The sequence below is a fragment of the Crinia signifera genome, chromosome 3, assembly GCF_055691185.1.
Source record: "Crinia signifera chromosome 3, ASM5569118v1, whole genome shotgun sequence".
NCBI lineage: Eukaryota > Metazoa > Chordata > Amphibia > Anura > Myobatrachidae > Crinia > Crinia signifera.
This window is the reverse complement of record NC_139219.1, coordinates 8,058,212-8,081,805: the sequence shown is the minus strand read 5'-3', so window position 1 is coordinate 8,081,805 and position 23,594 is coordinate 8,058,212. Positions and strand designations below refer to the sequence as shown.

At 45.4% G+C, this 23,594-nt stretch overlaps 1 protein-coding gene across 14 annotated transcripts in view; it reads right to left on the bottom strand.

Moving 5' to 3' along the window:
- Positions 1 to 1,061: 1,061 nt before the first annotated feature.
- Positions 1,062 to 23,594, bottom strand: part of CCDC88A (coiled-coil and HOOK domain protein 88A) — a 178,333-nt gene continuing 155,800 nt past the window's right edge. For 4 of the 14 annotated variants that reach the window (XM_083175194.1, XM_083175191.1, XM_083175197.1 and 1 more), the window contains 5 exons: positions 21,842 to 22,048; positions 19,745 to 19,816; positions 15,630 to 15,710; positions 13,744 to 14,018; positions 10,905 to 12,088 (listed from right to left, as the gene is read on the bottom strand). In XM_083175194.1, coding sequence (XP_083031320.1) covers positions 11,252 to 12,088; positions 13,744 to 14,018; positions 15,630 to 15,710; positions 19,745 to 19,816; positions 21,842 to 22,048 — 1,472 coding nt within the window. In that variant the 3' untranslated portion in view covers positions 10,905 to 11,251. Of the gene's footprint in view, positions 2,319 to 6,618; positions 6,717 to 10,904; positions 12,089 to 13,743; positions 14,019 to 15,569; positions 15,845 to 19,744; positions 19,817 to 21,841; positions 22,049 to 23,594 lie in introns of those variants that run through there. The other 10 variants (XM_083175199.1, XM_083175203.1, XM_083175200.1 and 7 more) reach the window with 9 other exon arrangements.

Below are 23,594 nucleotides of genomic sequence, written 5' to 3'. Positions count from 1 at the left end.
TGCTCTGCAGTGTCCAGTGGTAACGGTCAGTCCCATCATTAACAGTAGGACAAGAACCGGAGGAGATGTGCGATAGTGTCCGCAGATACCAGGAAGAAGATATGGCAGGAGTCGGTATGGCAAAGACAGTTGTTCAAGAGGGGCCCATAGAAGTACCAATACGAAGGCCAACTCGAGAGCAAGGTCCAGGATGGCTACATGAGGCCACAGTTTTCAAAATCGATGAGCGCCGCGGGAATTTGTCAAAATAGGTGTGAAAATGGTCAAGCAAACATTTTTATTCATCATAATGACCGGTAATGTTACCTTCTATAGGAAATATAATGTTGTTTTTTTACACAAGCTTGTTTGTTAGAATTTTTATGAACAAATGAGAGCGACGTCGGCATTTTTAGCTGATATTTTGAATATCTCTCGCAACGATATTGGCACTTAAAGGGTTAATACTAATGTTTTGAATACATGAGGGGAAAGTGCATACGTGTATGGTCACCTCAGTTTTGACCGTTCTGGGCACCCATTCCTTAAATCAGTGTCGCTACTCGGGTGATCCGGTTTCCATAATGATTAATAACGTTCTGTTTAACTTCATACACACCGAACATTATTTTTCTAAATTAGAAATATTTAATGATACTTTTGGTCCCTTTTCAATTGGAATTCCTGACAAACATTTGTTATAGAAGATGTAGGATTCTCCATGTAGCCAAGGGTAAAGCAGGCCTGTGGCTCTTCCACTGCTGTTGAACTACAAGTCCCAGCAGGTCCTGTAAGCTAAGAACCTGCAGTATCACAACCACTGAAGTCACAGGTTCGCAATCAGGACAATACATAGGGTGAGATTTAATAGGATGAGAGAATCAGAACGTGAGAGATTTGGGAAGAAATCTCCAGGTTTTTTTTTAAAGCGGCAATCATTTACACTGCAAAATCAAACTGGTTTTGCAGTGTAAATGATTGCCGCTTTAAAAAAAAACCTGGACATTTCTGACCAAATCTCTCTGATTCGGTCATCCTATTACATTTCACCCAATATAACAACAAATCACATACAAATAAAATATATAAGAAAATGGTTTAATAACACAGAACGAGAAAACAGAAACATCCCATGTGTGTTAAACGTCGTAATGTAGCATAAAAGAATATTAATCAAATACAAGTGAAAATAATTATATTAAGACAATTGTTTAAATTAGAGAGAGGCGCTCATTGTTGCCACAGAAACAGTACATGTATGGAAAAGAAAAAAATAATAATTCCACACGCATCCAACACGACAGTCACGCTTACCGTTGACCCCTTCACTGCCAGCAATCATAGTCCACTGGCAACACAACAAAAAGTCAAATAAAATAAAAAAACCGGTCAACCCGATTAAAATGTGGCATTGCCAATATATATATATATCTATAAAAAAATGTATTTTTTGCTTGAATGATTCACGATCAGCTGATTCCGTGATTAGGAAACGGGGTTTGGTGGGACATACATAATAATAATCCTTTTGTTCATCCTCCAACAGTATTCAGTGCAGTAAAATTGTCCGTCATCGCTAATTTCAAAGGACTACGAGAATAAAAACACAATATCCGGTTACGCAGTATTTCTAGCGCCTTATAAGCATACTAGCGGGGCAACGTGCGCCCAAATCATTATGGCACTGGATGGCAGCCTCTGTTGGCAGAGGACAGAATAAAAAAAAAATCCACAATATTATTAGCACTGTACCCAAATATAGGCGGGTAACACTACAGCAAAGAAAAGGTGCAGAGTGTCCGCGAAGCGTGTGTGCGTCTGTAGTGCGGCTGAAACACGATACTTGTGCATTCGGCACGTTAACCAGGCTGCTGAATGCTTGGAAGATGCATTTATCATGCGATCAATGAGAAACAGGCGAGGCGGCGATTTCACCAGGAAGCTTGTGTTCTGCAGGGACGAAAACAATAAAAAGCCTCATGGTTCTTCTCGGACTACAACAGAAACGGACGGACGTCGTTAGCAGGATTGGGTTCATTCACAGAGTCCGGTTACTTCCATGAGCGCTTGTAGGTCCATCCCGAACCGGACAGGAGAATATTATCACAATGCAAAGTGCAGAGGAACGCGGATTACTCCTCTAGGATTGGGGGGGGGGGGGGGGGGGGTATTATTTTAGTTATTTTCACTCCAAAAGATCTCCTTGATTCAAGGAAGGAACGTTGTCGTCATCTCCAGCTCTACGGCTGAACGCTTGCAACTAAAGTTCACTCGACGGACGATCTGGTAACTTCAGAAATAAAAACTTTTCAGTGACAAACTGAAGGACACTTTTCGCTCTGTGTTTAGTTGAAAGCAGAAAGAGAAGAGAGAAAACAATAAGAACAATGAAAGGACGAGAGGTTAGATGGGGGTTAGAAAGCGAAGCGGTTACAGCGCACAGACGGCAGGCAGAACAAAGGACACTGCAGAGACTATGGGGGGATTTATCAAAGCTTGGAGAGAGATAACATTGTGAGAGATAAAGGGCCAGATTCAGCACCGCATTCGTTCGCTGTACACAAACACCATCCCCTTGAATGTGGAACGAAGGGGCGAGAAATTATTCGATTGGTTGCTGACCGACGAATGATTTCTCTCCCCTTCGGTAATAAAATTCAGTCAGAAATTACTTTTATTTCTGCCGAAATGTGGCGAAAAGGGGGCAGCACTTTCATGGGGATGCCCGTAAACCGCTGGGCATACCTCTGATGCCACCACCTGCACGCCCCCGAATTCAGCCCCTTTCGATCGGTACAAAATCACCCCCAAGTACCGACTTTTAATAAAAAAAAAAAAAGGTAAGTTAAAAAAATGACAGCTCCTAACTGCCATTTTTTAAATAACGCCTATAAAATGTAAGGCAGAAGTTGTCAGGCTGGTACTTTATTTATCACAATACATTATCTCTGAGTATTTTGATATGGGGGATGGGCTCACATGCTTGGCCCAAAATACTCCAACAACCTCAACCAGACTCCATGTTTTTTTTGCACATGGGTAAATTTACTAAGATGTGAGTTCTATTGAAGAACGGATGTTTCCCATAGCAACCAATCAGATTCTACTTATTTAGCACCTTCTAGAAGATAATAGATAGAATCGATAATAGATAGTCCCGCAACAAACGCCCGAGATGTTGCCCATAGCAACTATGGGCAACATCTCGGGTGTTTGTTGCGGGACTCTGCAGCATAGGAAGCTCAGGGTCTAGAAGAACTTCTACCCCACTAACATTGGCTGCATATATATATATATTAGCGTGATGCTTTGTTGATCCAACGTTGGCCATACCTGAGTGATACAGAAAATTATCTGGACAATTGGATGATGAATGGGCACGATGTGAGATGGGTGACTATCTGGACAATCGGATGATGAATGGGCACGATGTGAGATGGGTGACTATCTAGACAATCGGATGATGAATGGGCACGATGTGAGATGGGTGACTATCTAGACAATCGGATGATGAATGGGCACGATGTGAGATGGGTGACTATCTGGACAATCGGATGATGAATGGGCACGATGTGAGATGGGTGACTATCTGGACAATCGGATGATGAATGGGCACGATGTGAGATGGGTGACTGTCTGGACAATCGGATGATGAATGGGCACGATGTGAGATGGGTGACTATCTGGACAATCGGATGATGAATGGGCACGATGTGAGATGGGTGACTATCTGGACAATCGGATGATGAATGGGCACGATGTGAGATGGGTGACTGTCTGGACAATCGGATGATGAATGGGCACGATGTGAGATGGGTGACTGTCTGGACAATCGGATGATGAATGGGCACGATGTGAGATGGGTGACTATCTGGACAATCGGACATGTTTGAGAGAGTCATGACCGGGTTTCTGCTGTTTTCATCGCAGAGCGTCTATTGTTCGTGTACACTGTAATTGTTTTGCATTTCTGTGCATCGGCCATATTGGAACGATTATCGGTTAGTATAAGGACAGCTTAAGGATACATTTCATTAAATAGTACTAAGGAGCCCAGCCATTTGTAATGACTATGCTGGGACAGAATACATACAGGGGTATAATCAAAGGCAGAGAAATAAATAGGTGTATAGTTGATGGTAAAGAAAGCAGTAGCCATTGCCCTCAGTATGGGTGCACAGAATGGGTTGTCGTCACCTATAGACTCCGTACTTGGGCCTTTAGGAAACACAAAATGTACAGCAATGATTTTAATGGATTTAGATTTAAAATGTTCCAGGTGGAAAGGGATTGCAGCCAGATGGGAATACGAGACCTGTGAAATGACTGGATATCCGGCTATCTACATGTAGAAGATAAGTGGACACCACACTGGCCAATGCATGTGGCACATGGTCAGTGACACATTGCTGTGAATGAGCCAAGCTGAGCCCCTGACCCATTGAAGAGATTTAATAGGGTAGCCGAGTGCTATGACAGCACCCATGTGTCCTGGAGAAGTACCCACATGGGGGGTTTCCACTTATGTTTGGGATACTACTAACTTCTAACCACAAACCTGCAGCATCCAGAACTCTCACTGGGCCGTAGCTCCTTCAGCGGAGATCTGTATTGTAGTCTCGGAATAGACAGCGGTCTCTGAGGATGGGTGGACGGTTCTACTACGACTAACGCAAGTCACGCAGCGCACACGCGGAGAAGGAGCAACCAGCTTGGTGGCCTTGCAAGGCTGCACATTCACAGCCTTGCGAATGAACCAGAATAACCCCCTAAGTGTACAATGTAGATGCACGGACAGCGAATCCTGCTCGCATACTAATGAGACTTAATCAGAGTTGAGCGCTAATGCCATCATAACTGTCACCCTACAGCAGGCATTCCCAACCTTGGTCCTGAAGGCACACCAACAGTGCAGGTCTTAGTGATATCCAGGCTTCAGCACAGATGGTTTAATCAAAATCCCTCAGATACTAATTAAGTCACCTGTGCTCAAGCCTGGATATCACTAAAACCTGCACTGTTGGTGTGCCTTGAGGACCGTGGATGGGAAAGCCTGGCCTACAGTATACTCCGTTACCCCACAGATGGTGCCACCAGAATATTCCTTGGGCCTGGATTCTGGAGAGAGGCATGGGGCTGCCCAATGTGGTGAGAATGGGGGCTGCCCCTCAGAAGATCACACCAGTGGGTGTGGCTTAGCACTATGAGGACACGCCCCCTCTTGTGAGTTTCCCATGTGGTCTCTGTATTCCTCCCAGACACTAATCACTTATTAGTGAGCTCATTGGCTGCTTGATAAAATGTACCATAGTGGGGTATGGGTCATTGGGTCGACCAAGGAAGATCGCCAGGCCTTAGGCCGACACCTGAATTAGGTCAACATGGCTCAGGGCAACAGGGTCAGTAGGTTGACACGAGCATTAGGACAACATGAGTTATTCCCGAGTTTTTGTGCCAAATGTCGACAAAGTCGACATGGACACTGTCTAAGCCATGTCGACCTATTTCAGGTGTCGAACTAAGGCCTGTCGACCTTCAGTGGTTGACGCAATGCATGTCGACATTAAGAAGCTTGACCTCACAGCCATATCCCCCATAGTGTGTGGGTGTTGTGGAGCTCCAGTGGGGCAGGGATAATAAAAGTGTCTCAATCTACCAAATGACTCTGCTTATACTGTAATCTGTATCATTACGTTTGGGTGTATCCCAACTCCAGTCCTCCGGGACCCGACACTGCATACACACCCCTCCCTCCGGCCTGGGTACCTATACCAGTGTATCCCAACTCCAGTCCTCCGGGACCCCTGACCCTGCATACACACCCCTCCCTCCGGCCTGAGTACCTATACCAGTGTATCCCAACTCCAGTCCTCCGGGACCCGACACTGCATACACACCCCTCCCTCCGGCCTGGGTACCTATACCAGTGTATCCCAACTCCAGTCCTCCGGGACCCCTGACCCTGCATACACACCCCTCCCTCCGGCCTGAGTACCTATACCAGTGTATCCCAACTCCAGTCCTCCGGGACCCGACACTGCATACACACCCCTCCCTCCGGCCTGGGTACCAACAGTATACCATGTTTTACTGATCTCCTGAGTTTCACAACTAAAATAATAAGTTCTGACTGTGGATATTTGAACAGGAATACACCTAGGCACCAACCTGGAGATCTGTAAAACATGCACCGTTAAGGGTCCAATGACTGGAGTTGGAAACTAGACCCCACAGCGCTGTGTACTGGGAAGATCGGAAAAGGTCGTTCATTCAACTATTTCCCAAACAGGATCCTCAGAGCACCTCAACTGTCCGGGTTTAAGGATATCCCTGCTTGTCCACAGATGGTGCAATCCAACTGACTGAGGTAATAATTAAGTCATCTGTGCCTAAGCACAGATATTCATAAAACCTGGACTGTTGGGGTGCCTTGAGGGCCCCATTTGGGCTCATCTGCATTAGTTCAGAAGGAAGGTCTGCGGATCACACACAGCGGGCGACGTCACCAGGAAACGGGTAATAGGGCATGCAAACAAGCAATGAAATGTAAAGCGGAAAGCAGCATAGCATTGGCCGGATGGCAGCCAATTGTAAACAAGGGTTCAAGCGCCTCATTTACAATGTGGGCAAGGAACTCACCACTTAGGATATCACTTGAACAGGGTCACTAAGTTAAGGGATTTGCTGCTCCCTAGACCTGCTCTTTGAGAGCCTGATTTCTGCTGTTGCCTCCACATCTGTAGGAGAAAGGTAGGTTTAGTATTATGGATGTCTATAAAGGCACAGAAGCTTGCAGCAAGACACCACCTCCAGCCTAGCACCTATCATCTACACCGTGAGCAAGCCCCAAGGGCTACCAGGGCATGCTGTGACTTGTAGTTCACGGACAGCTGACGCTGTGTCCCAGGTTCCCCAGGTGCAGTCATCTGGTAGGGCCGTCAGTGCAGTGGCAATCTGTTGTTTTGGGGGACCGGGTCTGGTCTAGAGATTGTACAACATCTTATCTGTCCTCCAACTGGCCGAGCTAGAGCAACGCCCACTTGCAGCCTTTGGTTCGTGCTACGGATCCATCAAGAGAAGCGGGACTCTGAGCGGGTTCCTTTGGGCAAACGTTGCATGGAGCACTGGGAGTAGTCTCTTTGTACATCACTCCGTACTGGCTTCTACCACTTTTTAGAGGAGGTCTGTGTGAAAAGCCAATATGCCCTGTGTTATTTTGGTTGATTTAATCACAGGTTTTATATTCCATTTAGGGATATACTGTATAAGGATATTTAGAAATACACATTGGGGCGAGGAAACGTGTATGACGTATGGAAGTTCCTCCAATGTTGGTAGAAAAACTGAACCATCAGGCAGGTTTCCTTAGTATTCTTTATTTCTTGACCAGTTATGAGGACACTGTTGCTATTCCTGCGTAGGGAGCGGTCACAAAGATCGCAAACCATGGGGTGAGTAGGAGGGAGGGGAAGAGAAGTATTAAGCCTTAGTGCCCACACATAGCAGTGGGGCCACATCTGCCGGGACCTACCGTAGCATGCTGTGGTAGGACTGGACGGCGGGATTGCAGGAAGAACACTTACATTGCAATGACTTCACTGAAATCTGGTCGGCAGTGGCCAGATCCTGTTCTGCAGGATCCGGCCCTTTCCTCCTTGTGGCCAAGCAGGTTCCGCTGAACGAGACCCGATTGGCCGCTGTATGTGGCCCGGTCCTAATAAAATACCAGCCAATAACATGTAAATAACTGCCATGGCCCCGGGAAAGCCTTTTTCATTTACATTGTTATTCCGTTTTTGTCAACCTGAACATTATTATTATTATTATTATTATTATTAATAATCTCTAGCCGTTTCCTGCTCATCTTCATCATTTCCAGTACTTCAATTACCTAAATTTCAATTAAAAAAAGCTTGGAAATTGGGGGTCTTCTGAACCTTTTGCCTGGTAGTAGGTTGTTCTTTGTACATCAAGTGTAAACTATTGCTGTCGGCTGGATGGATTTGCCAGAATGAGGATAGATTGCGATGAAGTTGCTGGGAATCGCATGCAGCGGAGCGGTTATGTAGTGAGGAAATGATGACGTGATACAATACTCCGTCATGTTTGGCTGCTTCCACAGACAGCCAGGTGCCTCTTCATGAACTACAAGTCCCAACATATCCTTTCAGCCTTAAACCATAACTCCCAACATGACCCTCTCCAGGAGGGTCAGAATGCTCTATTCCTGAACTTCCCTCTTAATTTATGATTGTCATCACCTGTGGTGAAACGCCTTCGTTATCAATTAACCTGTTTAAAACAGGTGATGGCAATAACAAATTTAGGGGAAGTTCAGAAACAGAGCATGGTGCCCATCCTGGGTCATGTTGGGAGGTATGCTTAAACTCACTGTTAAAATCATTTTGTGAGACAGTTTCCCAACACGATGGACATCATTCTAGAAAATGTGTGTAAAATATAAAACACTTACACTGAAATACAGATCTAGCAGCCAGGCTATACCATAGTACCCATAGGGCCTGGAACTAATGCAAGAGAATCCCCAGCAACCAATCACGTGCATTCGTTCTGCACTAGCGGTCACACCTGAGTGGGCGCTGTGTGGTCGAGCGCTGGTGCTATGTACACAGTGTTACATGGAAGGCAAGGTGGCTTTGTATGTAAAGATATTATCATGCATATCCCCATAGAGCTACCACAGTGACCATGCATCTATTAGCTGCCACAGCCAGGTTAGTGAGGGACTCATTGCATGCTGCCGCTCAGTCACAACTCATTGCAAACATAAGTCCGCAGAGGCGGGAAATGTACAGGTCAACACGGATATACTGACGCAAAGCCTTACAAGCTCTACTGCCATATCTATGGTCCCATCCTAACAGACTAGAATTCCCTTTATATAAAGGAACTTCTAACATCAACCTCACATAGTAGCATTGTGTGTGACAGCGCTTTGGATCTCATATTGAGAGTCCACAGCAACAGATTCCAAATGCAAATGTCACACCTGGAACCAACTCCAGACCTATGACCTGCTCAATGCTGAAATAACGAGGGAATAGCCCACACCTGTCCATGAAATGGCTTAGGAGTCCATTGTTCCATTACTTTTGGACCCTTAATTTAGATTTATTTTTTTATTCTTTGTCCTACAGCAGGTCTCCTACTGTATATACTGTATTTGGAATATCATCCAATCCACCTGTAGGTGGCACTGTTGTTTATGCTTCCCAAGTCGATATCTGAAGTTATTTTGTCGAGTTATCCTCATCCTCTCGCTGGTAGGATTTTGGTTTGGGTTAATGGTGCCTATTTGTCCCAATAGAGGGTATTATGCCCAAATACACCACAATATGAGCCCTGTATTACTCCACACGTTCTGTCCTCCTTGTAATGTTCTAGAATTGGCAGGTGAAAAGGACGTTGAGATAAAATAAGTCTCAGCTTGTAACCTATCCAAGTGACGGGCCTTCAGTTCAAGAGACCCGACAGATACATCGGCCCCAACATTGTAACCATGTAAAGAATGTATCTAAAATACCTACTACCTAAGGTGGGATTTGCACTCACCCTGTCCACATACTGTAACATTGATGCATTAGAACAAAGGACTAAATATAATGTAACAAAAACAAATAAAAAAATTATTGATAAGTTGCGCTGGACATGCACACACCAATTTCATCAACTTATCTATGTTTATCTACACTGGATGATGGCGGCTTTGCATGCAAGAACCCTAACATGCGTGTAAACATACATGATAAAACACGGACACTGACAGACCAGCGGTACTCAACGTTTCATAGGCCAAGATAGGCAGGACTGGCCCATAGGGTCACACTGCCTGACATCCCCAGTCTCCTCCTCTGAGGTCAGGCTTCAGACAGTGCACTTGTATTATATATTATTATTCTATTGTAGGATCAGTTACCTGGTAGTAGGGATGCCAATTCCAGGGATCGGTGGGATTTAAGGCATTTTTGGCCAGGATTTGAATCCAGGGACTGGAGGCTCCAATCCCTGGTTTAGGGGATCAAAATGTGCAAGCACATGTAATCCCCTTCTCCCGCGCAGCACTGAGCACAAGTAGCACTCTGCTCAGGCACTGCTTGAAACAAGGTTAGAGGTCACTCTGCGCAGCTACACTGGGGTGCCATGCCGTCGCGTCTGCCTGGAGTCCGGAGAAAGCGGCCTCCTCCCACGCCTGCTCCACTGCCCATCGAGTGTGCCTGCCACAGTCACCTTGCCTGCTTCCCCGCCTCCTCCCCCGCCCACTGCTCCTGCTCACTCACCTCTCCTGTGGCCAGAGAGGTAAAAAATGCAGGATTGGGCATATCAGGAGGCCAATTCCAGGATTGACAGTTTTTCAATCCCAATACCAGGGATTAAAAAAAATGTCCTGGGTTTGGCTTCCCTACATGGTAGTGTAAAAACATGAGCAAACAGTTGGGTAGTGCTGCGCTCCGCCCCTCGCATAGTGCTGCGCTCCGCCCCTCGCAGCACTATCCAATTTATTTTCTCATATTAACCAATACCATTTGACCGGTCTCCTGATAAGTGCAGCCGCTAGCGAACCGCCCTCCAATCCTAGTGTAAAAACACGAATGCACTGACTACGCCCTGTAGTATCCGTGTTACCTGCAGACTTGGTCTTCTTGACTGGCCAAGCCTCTGCGGTGGACAAACCTCTTAATAATAAATAGATCTCTGTATCGGGTATAAGGTCCTAACTCACAACGAAACCACTGTGTTTGTTGTGTACAACCAGCAGCCTACTCATTGGAATTTATAGATACTTTAAAAAAAAAAATTATATATATAAAATATATATTTGTGTTATTATTTGTATAACTATATGATCTGATTTTTATCACATTAATAATCAATATTGTTATAAATAAGTCTGCATTATTCAATACTTCATCCAAACATTTATTTAAAATCCAAATGAACTTGATAATAGGACAAAATAAAAGCGGGCCATTATGGTTAAATTCTGTAGCATTGGTAAACCAAGGCGTGTCCCCATTCCGACTTCTGGCAGTGACCAGGTCTGAGGACAAAGGAATGAGCTCAGCGAATGACCACTGCAATCTCTCCAGTTGAGTATCGCTATATCTGTCTCACACACATTACCACTGAGGAAAGGCTGGTACGACAGACATGCGGTATAACATATACACAAAGAAGGGTGTTTCATGCAGCGACTCCGAACGTCTCTGGCAAATATCCCAGTTACAGTTGACTAATACTCTAAGAGGAATCTTCAAACGCAACCATACTCATACCAGAAACTCTGATTATCTTCAGACACAAGCGAGGAAAACTCTGCTCCATTACTCTGTGGACACTGGGTTGAACAATCACATTTACCCTCTTCGCTATTAAAATTGTGGCTGCCGGACCCGGGCCAGTCTAGCCTTTCCGTTGATAGCACTGGGCAAACAAATGGTCTGTCTCCTGGTGGCCCACTGATGCTGCTCACCAATTCAGGGTTTAGTGAAAGATACGGGCAAGACATGCACGATGACTTGTAGGACATGACACTGGTCCCATCAGACATGCTAACTAAGTCACAACCAGAACAACACTGAGGGCCATTGCTAAGTGGGGGGGATCTGTTGGAGATAATAGGAGGAGACCGATTGACCGCACTGTACTCACTCAATAACGATGGGGCATCTTCGCTCGTAGGTGATGGATCAACTGATACAGGTGACCTATTGTCTTTGGATAAAAAATCATGAATACTTGTCCGTCGGCTGGAGCCCTCGGCGGTGGAGATGACACTGCTAGCACGGGGTAAGGTTGCATACTGGCTGGAATCTTTCGCCTGCCGCTGGGGGCACTCAGTCTCCTGACCTACAGTAAGGCTTCCTCCTGAAGACCGAGGGCTCGTTGCTACGGGGAATGGGAATCGAGTATTGTCCTCTGCTTTCTGAGAGTATGGCCGCACACAGTGCTCCGGTTTCGCAGTCTTTTTGTCACCTACGGCGAGGGCAGGGGACAGCTGCATCGGGGATTGTAATCCTGCTAATTCAGCAGAGCCAGACAGACTTTTCATGACTTCATCTAGTAGGTTCTCCTGGCTTCCCGACCGAATCTGAATGAAAACAAATCGGAGGGGGAGAAACAGATGTTTATTTTAGGATAGATTTGAAAAAGTGACGGCATTCTGGCTCTCGAAATATTACGGGAAGTAAACCAAACATATACCGTGTTTCCCCAATAATAAGACAATGTCTTTCATTTTTTTTTGGTCCAAAAAACACCATAGGGCTTATTTTAATTAACATTGATGACCATTATGCTCGCCAAGTCCTGCTTTTATACCCATCATGCCCCTCAATCACCTTACACTTTCGCTTTCCTTTCCTTGCGTTTTTCAGTCACTCCACTCCCGCCTGTGTACAGACAGCACTCAGTCCTTGAGGTGCGCAGTGACATCACATTCGGAATGCATCCCTGGAACCGCTGATGCCAACAGAGGCTTCAGCGGTACCAGGGCTGCTAAGTGCCAGGGCTAAATCTTTAACAGCAGCATCCATTTCATGGGGGGGGGGGGGGGGGGGGGGGGGCCAGGGGCTTTGCTTGGTGAGCTGGAAGCATTGTAGTATAGCGCAGGGACTGGGCAAAATGGGGATTTAGCTAGGGTTTATTTTAGGGGTAGGGCTTATTTTGGACCGTTGGGCAGAAATAAGGTACGGCCAGTGCTAGGCACCGGAGTGCCCCAGGCGGGGGGAGGGGGCGCCCTGGCCCTCAATCACTCCCCACTCCACAGGGGGGTCGGGGTAGTGCCGTGCGATGCTTATACTCATTACAACCATTGATGCATCTCTCGACGTTTTTATACATATGCACTATAGAACAAACATTTTATTAAGGGTCACAAACACCCGGCCTGTAGTGGACCTGTAATAAAATAATAGTTGTGGGTATAAAAAGGTTCTATGGTGTATCAAAACGTGAGGAGAGATAAAGTCAGGGCCCGCTCCCTCCAGACAAACCCCCCGCTGTGGCGCAGGTGGATTGAAGGCCGCCACCAGCATCAATGCTTAAATATGATGGCCAGACCCGGTGGCAACTACCCTCCATCCCCAGCTGCCACCCTGAACTCCCAGTGGGGTGTGGAAGGAGCTACACGGGCCTCAGCTGCATGTGGGCGGAGCTTCATGGGACTCGACAGGGGTGTGGCCATGTGGGACTCGGGGGCGGAGCTACCGTGACACAGGCAGCTGCTACACATTTTCCAGGTCTCCTGGCAGTTGCACAGGTGCACTCATTATTCACTGACACATTTTAAAAGATCACAGGTGGAGCTAATTAGTTCCCCTGTGTTTCTGTGTGGAGACCTGGAAAACGTGCAGTGTTGGGGGTCCGTGAGGACCGATGTTGAGAACCACTGTATCATACCCTCCAACATGACCCATCCCATTAGGTACAAAATGCTTTGTTCCTGGACTTCCCTGCCAGTGGCAGTTACAGATGTGAGCCTGCAGCACAGTCCAATATTCAAAAAGGGGAGTCACACCTACTGCCACCCCAGACATCACTGAGAGTTGATGTGACCCCCCCTCTTTGAATATTGGACTGTGCTGCAGGCTCACATCTGTAACTGTCACTGGCAGGGAAGTCCAGGAACAGAGCATTTTGTACCTAATGGGATGGGTCATGTTGGAGGGTATGCTGTATAAGGTCACTGAGCGGAGTGTTTAATCTGTCCCTTGTGTACACCTGTAGATACCATCGCTAACTCACCTGGCTCACGGTCAGCTTGTTGCTTTCTTCTAGAAACTGTTTCAGAGACACCTTCTCGCTCCCCGGTGACCCGAGCCTCCTCCTTGCCTGCGTCAGGCTTTCCGCACCGTCGCAGGACTTCAGTCTCAGCATGGGGCTGGATACCGCGTTCTTTTTCAATCGACTGCCGAAATACTGTACGGGACTACTGCTGCCGGACCACACTTCGTTATCGTGGTGTAGGATGAAATCTCCACTGCTGTGGCTTTGAGACCTACTCTGATTGGTCACTTGACCTGCAGTGGAGCAATGAGCGGGTATTACCAGAGAGCCATCAGAGTTTGGTTACATATAGATCCGGCATTGATTTATCATCACATAGTTCTGTGATGCGGCAACAGAACTATGAACAGCACAAATGACAACACCGTACTACGCTGTTCAATGTTGGAGATTTGAAGCCACCCCATCTGTGTAAAGCATTTGTTACCAAGGAGACTGCAAACACTGATACATGTGGGGCTTGAGGTTTCTTTGCGCTATTATCCATTTCCATTCTATAATGATGTAAGAAGAAGCTTCATCCTACCCCCCTACCTAGCACAACGTGAAATAAATCAGCTAGATATAGGATAAACAGTTATATTGCAACTGTGTTGATAACATATATAAAACATCTAAATGAATTAGGTTTTTATTGCCATACATTACTCTGCTGATCGTGTGCCCACTAAATTCCTGCAGCGACCTAGCAACCAGTGCTGACAGAGGCTACGCTAATAGCTGGTTGCCAGGGTTACGCAATATAAAGACCAAGATCCTGGGACTAAGCAGACATTACATGCAAGGGGGAATTCAATTGCTTTATTTCACCAGATCTCCCGCCTATAGGATATTCAACTGCAGTCGTCAGTAACTGGGTGCCCATTACTTATTGTGCTTGTCTCGCCCAAATGGACCGGATTTGGTAAAGAAAATAAACCCATCTAAAATGATGGGGGCACTTTCTCATTGGGCACCGAAGCAGCTAGACGTTTTGTGGATTTCTGTTTGCCATCTAATAAGGGTGCGAGCAGATATAACGGGCACGCATTGCCCTCGCGCCCATCGGCAGAGGCAGAAACAAGAATAGATCCACCCTCCCAAGAATGAAATAATTCTAAGGAAAAAAGTTAATTTATAAAACTTGTAAATAATACTGAAGATGTGCCAAAAAATAAAATGGAATCAGGACATTTACTGCAAAACTAGCTACAACGTCACATAGAATAAAGAAAGGAGCGAATGATGATACCACACACAGTACGTTCCTCATGAGAACATATGGTGCTCGTTCAATGTTATCATCCAGTCACAGTACATTATAGAGTTCACAGAGAAATGCACAGACGCCACCTCACACCAGGAACCACATTATGTAGTATAAACACTTTCTGTGACTGATCTGTTTATTACAGTACAACAGATTCAAATGTACACACTGAACGATATGTGTCACTGCCGATATCGTTAACGATATTAGCGGTGCAGCGAAAACAGACGATCCGCGGGTGACCACTGACCATTAACGATATCGTTCAGTGCCGTCACCAGTACCCCCCTCGCCGAGCAAGCCGTCACTGGAGATATTGTCAGATTGGATTGCTTATTCAAACGATCGGGCATATGGTTAACGATCCATAGAAGCACGCATCGTTAACGATATTCTGGATATACCCTGAACGATATTGTTATCCTGCATAAGGCTCAGGACAATTGTACAGTGCGTACCCAACTTTAGGTGTGTCTGTAGAAGAATCCTGTCCTTTCCTGAGGGGTTCTAAGCTTCAATAAGGATTTTATGTCACACAACATCTAAGAGACGGCACAGACACGATAATAAGGGAAATAAACGGAACGCGGCATACCTGTGCCTTCATGGAGTGAGGCATTATTATTACTATTACTACAGGAGGTCCTGCCACTATCAAGGCTGGCCGGCCTGGGAGCTGGATGAGAGATTGAGACAATGGTGACAGACATTACACAGGTGACACGGAACCTAATTACTGCATGCACAGGCTGAGGTACAGTCATGCACTATGGCCACATGCTCGAGCCGCTGCCAGCAAAGCGTGGAGTCCTGGAGGGCAGATTGGAGGGAGAGAGAAGAGATAAAGGGGAGAGAAGGACACAGCAACATGGACACTTTCAGTTCGTTAGTAGAGAATGAAGACAATTTTATGTCGACACCAAAAAAAATAAATAAAAATAGTTAACAGTGTCAGAAATCATAGGGAGCAATGGAAGAGACAGCACAGGAAAAATAAATCAAAATTTAACATATATATAACAAGACCAGTGTTCTTTCTACCTGACACGAGTGTGGTATGAAAAGTCTACCTCAGAACGTCGACATTCACAAATGTCAACAAGGTAACAATGCCAACATGTTGGTAATGTTTACACTTATGTCAACATCAGAATGCTGACATACAGGTTCCTACTTAACCTATTATAAATAAGAATACAAAAATCTGCTGTCAACATTCTGGTGTGAACATGTTAAACGTCAACATTATTAACATGTCAGCATTTTGACCGTGTTGATATTCTGACTGGAACCCATTAGTAGAAAACCACACAGATTACCCCAGTACTACAAGCAGGGAGCCTCCAGTCAGTGGTGTCCAATCACAGAGCTCTATGTAAATACTACCGACATAGGCAACGTGCGCTCTTGATTCCTGACATGCCGTACAAATTAGCGCAACAGGCAGAGCGACAAGCCTTAAAGTTCATGTATTTGGAAAGTATGTGGAGCAGAAATAAGAGGGTTAGCCTAAATTGGACACTCATTGGGCCTCATTCACATAGCCGCCTTCCACCAGGGTGAAAACCCGCAAAAATATCCAAATCCATTTGCAGCACATTCACCATCAAATGACCCCTCTGTGCGCAGTAGCTGAGTAGCTTCATGGCGGCTGCGAAGAAACAGGCAGATCAGGGCCCGGAACGGCCGTCAGAGGGCCTTCCCTGTACATGGCTGTCCATGCCTGCGTGTTTTCTCTGACCCTCCCATGAAATGGCCAGGTGGCCGCCTATCTAGTTTGATAATCGCTCGGGCTGTGAATTCGCAGCCCAGTGATCTGGTCTGAATCAGGCCCAAATGAGCCGCAGTGTACTGGCATACATATAGGCGTACCATTACCGAAACTCAGTGACGGCAGCCATGTTTGAAGTAACTTTTCATGATAATCGAGCCTATTTATTGTCTAGAAGATACGCTGCAAATTCCCGCAGTATATGTAGGCGGCAGCAAAAGTATATTTTTTATACAGAAGTGAATGAAAATCATTTATCCTATTGGCAGTATCCAAATAGCCGGATTAAATTATCACATTATTCCAAAATGACGGCACAGACAGGGGAAGACGCAGACGATAAGTATCCCTTTATTCCAGATTGCGGAAATACATAGATCTGCGACTGTTCGTAGATCCTATGGGGGAAATTTACTAAGATGTGTTTTCTACTTCACATATGATGTTGCTATGGGCAACCAATCAGATCCTGTCTACTATCTTCTAGAGGGTGCTAAATAAGTAGCTTCTGATTGGTTGGCCATAGCAACATCACATGTGAAGTAGAATACACATCTTAGTAAATTTCCCCCTACGTGTTGTCAAGTAAAAATAAACATTTTAGAATGGAGAAACTTAACTTAATTGGATACCCCACCCAAAAAAAAAAAAATTGTGCCCCAAATATTTTCACAGCTATAGGATACCCCAAATAATTCTAAATACATGTGATGATTTCCTTATCCAAGCAAGTGTCGCCATTCCTGGAAGACCCTTACCGCTCATTTATCTCCTACTGTGCCATGATGTCATACACCAAAGACCGCTCATTTATCTCCTACTGTGCCATGATGTCACCAAAGACCGCTCATTTATCTCCTACTGTGCCATGATGTCACCAAAGACCGCTCATTTATCTCCTACTGTGCTATGATGTCACCAAAGACCGCTCATTTATCTCCTACTGTGCCATGATGTCACCAAAGACCGCTCATTTATCTCCTACTGTGCCATGATGTCACCAAAGACCGCTCATTTATCTCCTACTGTGCCATGATGTCATACACCAAAGACGGCTCATTTATCTCCTACTGTGCCATGATGTCACCAAAGACCGCTCATTTATATCCTACTGTGCCATGATGTCATACACCAAAGACGGCTCATTTATCTCCTACTGTGCCATGATGTCACCAAAGACCGCTAATTTATCTCCTACTGTGCCATGATGTCATACACCAAAGACCGCTCATTTATCTCCTACTGTGCCATGATGTCACCAAAGACCGCTCATTTATCTCCTACTGTGCCATGATGTCATACACCAAAGACCGCTCATTAATCTCCTACTGTGCCATGATGTCACCAAAGACCGCTCATTTATCTCCTACTGTGCCATGATGTCACCAAAGACCGCTCATTTATCTCCTACTGTGCCATGATGTCACCAAAGACCACTCATTTATCTCCTACTGTGCCATGATGTCATACACCAAAGACCGCTCATTTATCTCCTACTGTGCCATGATGTCACCAAAGACGGCTCATTTATCTCCTACTGTGCCATGATGTCACCAAAGACCGTTCATTTATCTCCTACTGTGCCATGATGTCATACACCAAAGACGGCTCATTTATCTCCTACTGTGCCATGATGTCACCAAAAGACCGCTCATTTATCTCCTACTGTGCCATGATGTCACCAAAGACCGCTCATTTATCTCCTACTGTGCCATGATGTCATACACCAAAGACCGCTCATTTATCTCCTACTGTGCCATGATGTCACCAAAGACCGTTCATTTATCTCCTACTGTGCCATGATGTCACCAAAGACCGCTCATTTATCTCCTACTGTGCCATGATGTCATACACCAAAGACGGCTCATTTATCTCCTACTGTGCCATGATGTCACCAAAGACCGCTCATTTATCTCCTACTGTGCCATGATGTCACCAAAGACCGTTCATTTATCTCCTACTGTGCCATGATGTCACCAAAGACGGCTCATTTATCTCCTACTGTGCCATGATGTCACCAAAGACCGCTCATTTATCTCCTACTGTGCCATGATGTCACCAAAGACCGCTCATTTATCTCCTACTGTGCCATGATGTCACCAAAGACCGCTCATGTATCTCCTACTGTGCCATGATGTCACCAAAGACTGCTGTACATGAGATTATGTGGAATATTACCTATCTGTAGGGATCCTGCACTAGGTGTAGGCGGGGGTGCACGGGGCCCCCAGATACAATCACTAGACACCAGAAGTAAGCAAACCTAATGCTGGAGAATGAAAAGTGCTACATTCATCTCAAACAATGGTCTCCTCCTTCACCCAGACAACATGAATAACACGTATTCGATTGAACAATCATTATGCGGTAAATTCAATAAGGGGTGATGTTCTATTCCATAGTCGCAAATTGTGCCCATCTACAGCACCAGCAGCCCATAAATAGGCCATATATTCCATAGCTGTACATCGCGGTGATGTGCAGAGAGACACTGCCCCTAACTGACCTGATCCGGTAAAGTCAAATATAACTGATTTCAAACTGGAGATAGGTAAGGTACGGTAAGCTGAGTGGTACGGTAAGCTGAGTGGTACGGTAAGCTGAGTGGTACGGTAAGCTGAGTGGTACGGTAAGCTGAGTGGTACGGTAAGCTGAGTGGTACGGTGAGCTGAGTGGTACGGTAAGCTGAGTGGTGCGGTAAGATGAGTGGTGCGGTAAGCTGAGTGGTGCGGTAAGCTGAGTGGTACGGTAAAGCTGAGTGGTACGGTAAAGCTGAGTGGTACGGTAAAGCTGAGTGGTACGGTAAAGCTGAGTGGTACGGTAAGCTGAGTGGTAGTTAGGTGGTTAATTGACGAAAAATAACTGACATTCTGAAGACTAAACCTAGTCCCATTACACATCATGCAGGACACCGTATCAGAGCCCCTGGGAGTAGTTACCCGTAACAGCAGCAGCCGTATAAGAATCATCACTGACGCCGCGCGCACTGACGTCTTCGTAGGAAGCTCCATCTGTAAAACAATGGGCATAACGAATTATACACAATGGCAAAACAGCTTTATTACACAGAGATCCTCAATGACATCACACCCACTACAGTGTCCTACACGACGGTAAGGGACCGTACCATGGTGTACGGCAAGGGGGATATGCATACCTCCCAACTTTAAGAAAAGGGACCTGCTGCGCCTGGACTGAAAGTGTGCGGAACAGCATGAGTGGGTGTAGCCTTTGATGAAGAGGCGTGGCCTGGCACCGCAACCACCCTTTTCATCATTTTGAGGGCGTGTCCAGCCCCCTGCACTGACCGATGCTTTTCTTATCTATTCAGTGCTCACCGGCTTTGCTCTGATGATCACTGGACACTGGACACTGCGACCCCGGGTGGGACAGCAGAACAGTGTCCAAATAGTGAGACTGTCCCACTGTAATCAGGACAGTTGGGGGATATGCAGATGTAAAATGTGCAGAGAGTTAGATTTGGGTGGGGTCGGTTTAAACTGAAATCTAAATTGCAGTGTGAAAATAAAGTTGTCTGAGCTACATGCAAAAGTAACCAGTATTTACCCCGCACAGAAAATCATAACCCACCCAAATCTTTCTGCACATGCAACATCTGCCCCCCTGCACTGCAGCATGGATTTGCCCAGTTGTGCGCTTTTTTTTTTTTACTGTACTTACAAATATGAATCAGGCCCACCATTTCCAAAAGCATTTTGTTAACTTTTTGTATTAATGCACATGTAAGTGTTTTGTTTTTTGTATTTGTTCTGCAGAGAATCATCTATTGTCCCGTGGTTATCTCTTAATCTAAAAGATAATGGGGTAAATTTACAAAAAGTACATTTTATGTTTATTTAGGATCGACCAAAATAGAACCAAACCCCCCCCCCCCCAAATAAAATCCACAACAGTGTCTCTATTCAAAATAGAGACATTCGGTTTTCAATGGTGCATTTGTTTCTATTTGAACTTCTGAATGTGTTCTCTTCACCCTCAATAGAACCAAAATCATCAACGTTATACAAAATCATTCCTATTGGCCAACACATGACACATGCACTGTATTACCCACAAACACCTTCATTCTTGGGCTAATTAGCAAATCCACATTTTTGTTAATCAATGCAGTGCCTTTATAAGCCATGACTTATGCAGCCAGCCCCACGTGCTTCTCTCTCATGATATTTCCATTATACTGATGTTTCAGACAATTCCACAAGTTAAAGTCATAATCAAGCAGAATGATTTCTGATGGTTCTATTAATAATGGAGCATTTTGGTTCTATTTTCAAATCGATTGTTAGTAAATGAGCTTTTCCTACTGGTGTCTATGGGAGAAATCTGATGTTCTGTTATAAGTTTTATTTGTGTATGAAGTGGAATTTCTGGTGAGTTTGTGGGGATTTTAAGGAGAGTTTGCCTTTACAAAATACCCGATTGTTAGACGAACCACCAAATCACCTCAAAATGGACTGAAATCAGCCTTTAGTAACTATTCCAGCACAAGTGATACTTGGAATGCTATTTATAGGGAATTTTGGGAAGATCAATGAGAGGTTTTATAATTGTTTAATTAAAAAAATAAGTATATTAAACCAAAAGTCCTGGGAGATAGGGAGATGTTCCCAAGGATTCTGTACCCCCCCCCCCCCCCCCGTTAACCAAATGATACATTTTGCAGATATGCAACATAAAAATACAAACTATCTGTCATGACGGAATGCTACAGGATACGTTTAAGTACAATCCATAGTCAATAATGTAAGCAGAGGATGCAGATAGTGTGGCCACAACACAGGACCCATTACAGTCAAATCAATTAGGGGTGATGTGGCATTCTGGAACGGCACCTCTCGGGACCCTGCCATAATGATCGGTAGAAAAATCAGTGATGTATTGACGATCATAATGGGCAAATATGCAGCCGTTCATCCACCCATAACAATCTCCTATACAGACCGCAGTGGAAATCACCCGCACCCAGCTTTCAGTGACTACGGACAGACATTTAATTGACAACACCCTGCTTATACCTTTACTTTTAGGTATCAACTTGGATCTTTGGGCCGTAGACAGGTTGGCGGTAGAAAAGTTGATTGCGGTTGTGGAGAAGGCCATAGTTCCCAAATCTTTCCTCCTTTTGCCAGTAGGATTGTCAGCAGGACCCTCCTCCAGGTTCTCAGCACTACCTGTCCATTGACCGCCTGCCAGGACCATGGACTGGACCAGGTCATTCATGGCTGGGATGCAAATGAAAGCAAATGAATCAGCATGATACGTGTGCCTCGTTCTCTGGATTCACAGCCAACAAGCACTATAAAGCGGCGGAATGCACGACATCACAAAAGCCATTTCACTTGTCACATGCACTCTGTGGGCGGTGATGAATGTGTGCAGCAAATGTAGCATTTGTACATACGTTATAAAGCCTGTTGAATGTTCCTGCCATGCCGCTGCAGAACTGATGGACAGCATAGCCTGCCAGCAAGTTATATTACTGCGAAATGAACAAATGATGTGAAAAGGGTGGAGGAGGCGGGAGACGGGATTGGTTCAGATGTCGCCTGCTCACTGTGGAGAAAGCCACTTTGAGGTTCACTAGGAACAGGCTATGAGGGATTGTGTGCCTCACGCCTCAGTGATGCCACCAGTAAACAGTTTGCATTCACATAAATATTTGGCCTGGTGACAAAATGGCTGCCTCCGGTTTGTGCAGGCGACGGGTACTTTTAACACCTTTTGCTGTCATAGGCAGGACCAGTGCACTGCAATGTAAAGCATAGCGGAGGACTCTCCTGGAGTGTTGTAAGCAATGAAGGAGGGGTCCATGGCCAGTGCAGGATACTAAGTTTTACAAAACATTGACAGAAATGTTTTACAGATGCCACTTCATAAAATGCATCTTCTAAACCCCACTGTGTACAAAACTGCCCCTTTCTAGAATGGAATTAAAGTGGATTGGTCACTGGTGGCGCTACAGTATACCGTGGGCTGAACAAATATTCCTTCACCTGCAGCCAATCAATGTCCTATGTATGTGACATCACCCAGTCACGTGACTAGTTACTATTGAACTGATAGGTTGCATATTGCTTCAGTGCACGCTGCACTGTAACAGTTCTGAATTCTGTCAATTGCTATTAAGTCTCTTTTTGGTTTTATTTGGCAATTTCTTCCCCTTGTCCATCACAGACATAATCTAAGCGACTGGCTGTCATTTTAAACCATCAAAGTATTCAATGCCACTCATAAAGGTGAGTCATACCATTATTTACAACAAAAGGTGTCATATGAGCGGACATCTGTTTTTAGGCACCTCTCTATGAAACATTAGTGTTGTGCCAACACACCTCTACCCCACACGCTGGTCCTGCACTAAACATATCCATTCAATTATGTACAGAATCAAGCTTCAAAAAGTGATAAAGTGGATGATCAACAGCCAGCCAATCAGCACCTACCTGCCATGTCACAGACTGTGTTTGAAAAATGTCAGACAGGTGCTGAATGGTTGGTTGTTTATCACCACTGGAAGGACCCAGGCAGCTCATTTTGCCCACAGTAACCCTCCGCTGCTGTGTGCTGCCTGCGCTGCGCTCTGTCCTCGGCAGGTCCTGAAGCACAGCCCGGATTCTTTAATGCAGGAAGCCGGTGGCCAATTAAAATGCTCATGTAGCGTTAGCCAATCAGGTACACGAGCTCTGATTTGGCTCACCTACCGGTGCTGCATTTTAATTGGCCGCCGGCATCCTGCATTGAAGACGCCAGGCTGTGCTTCAGGACCTG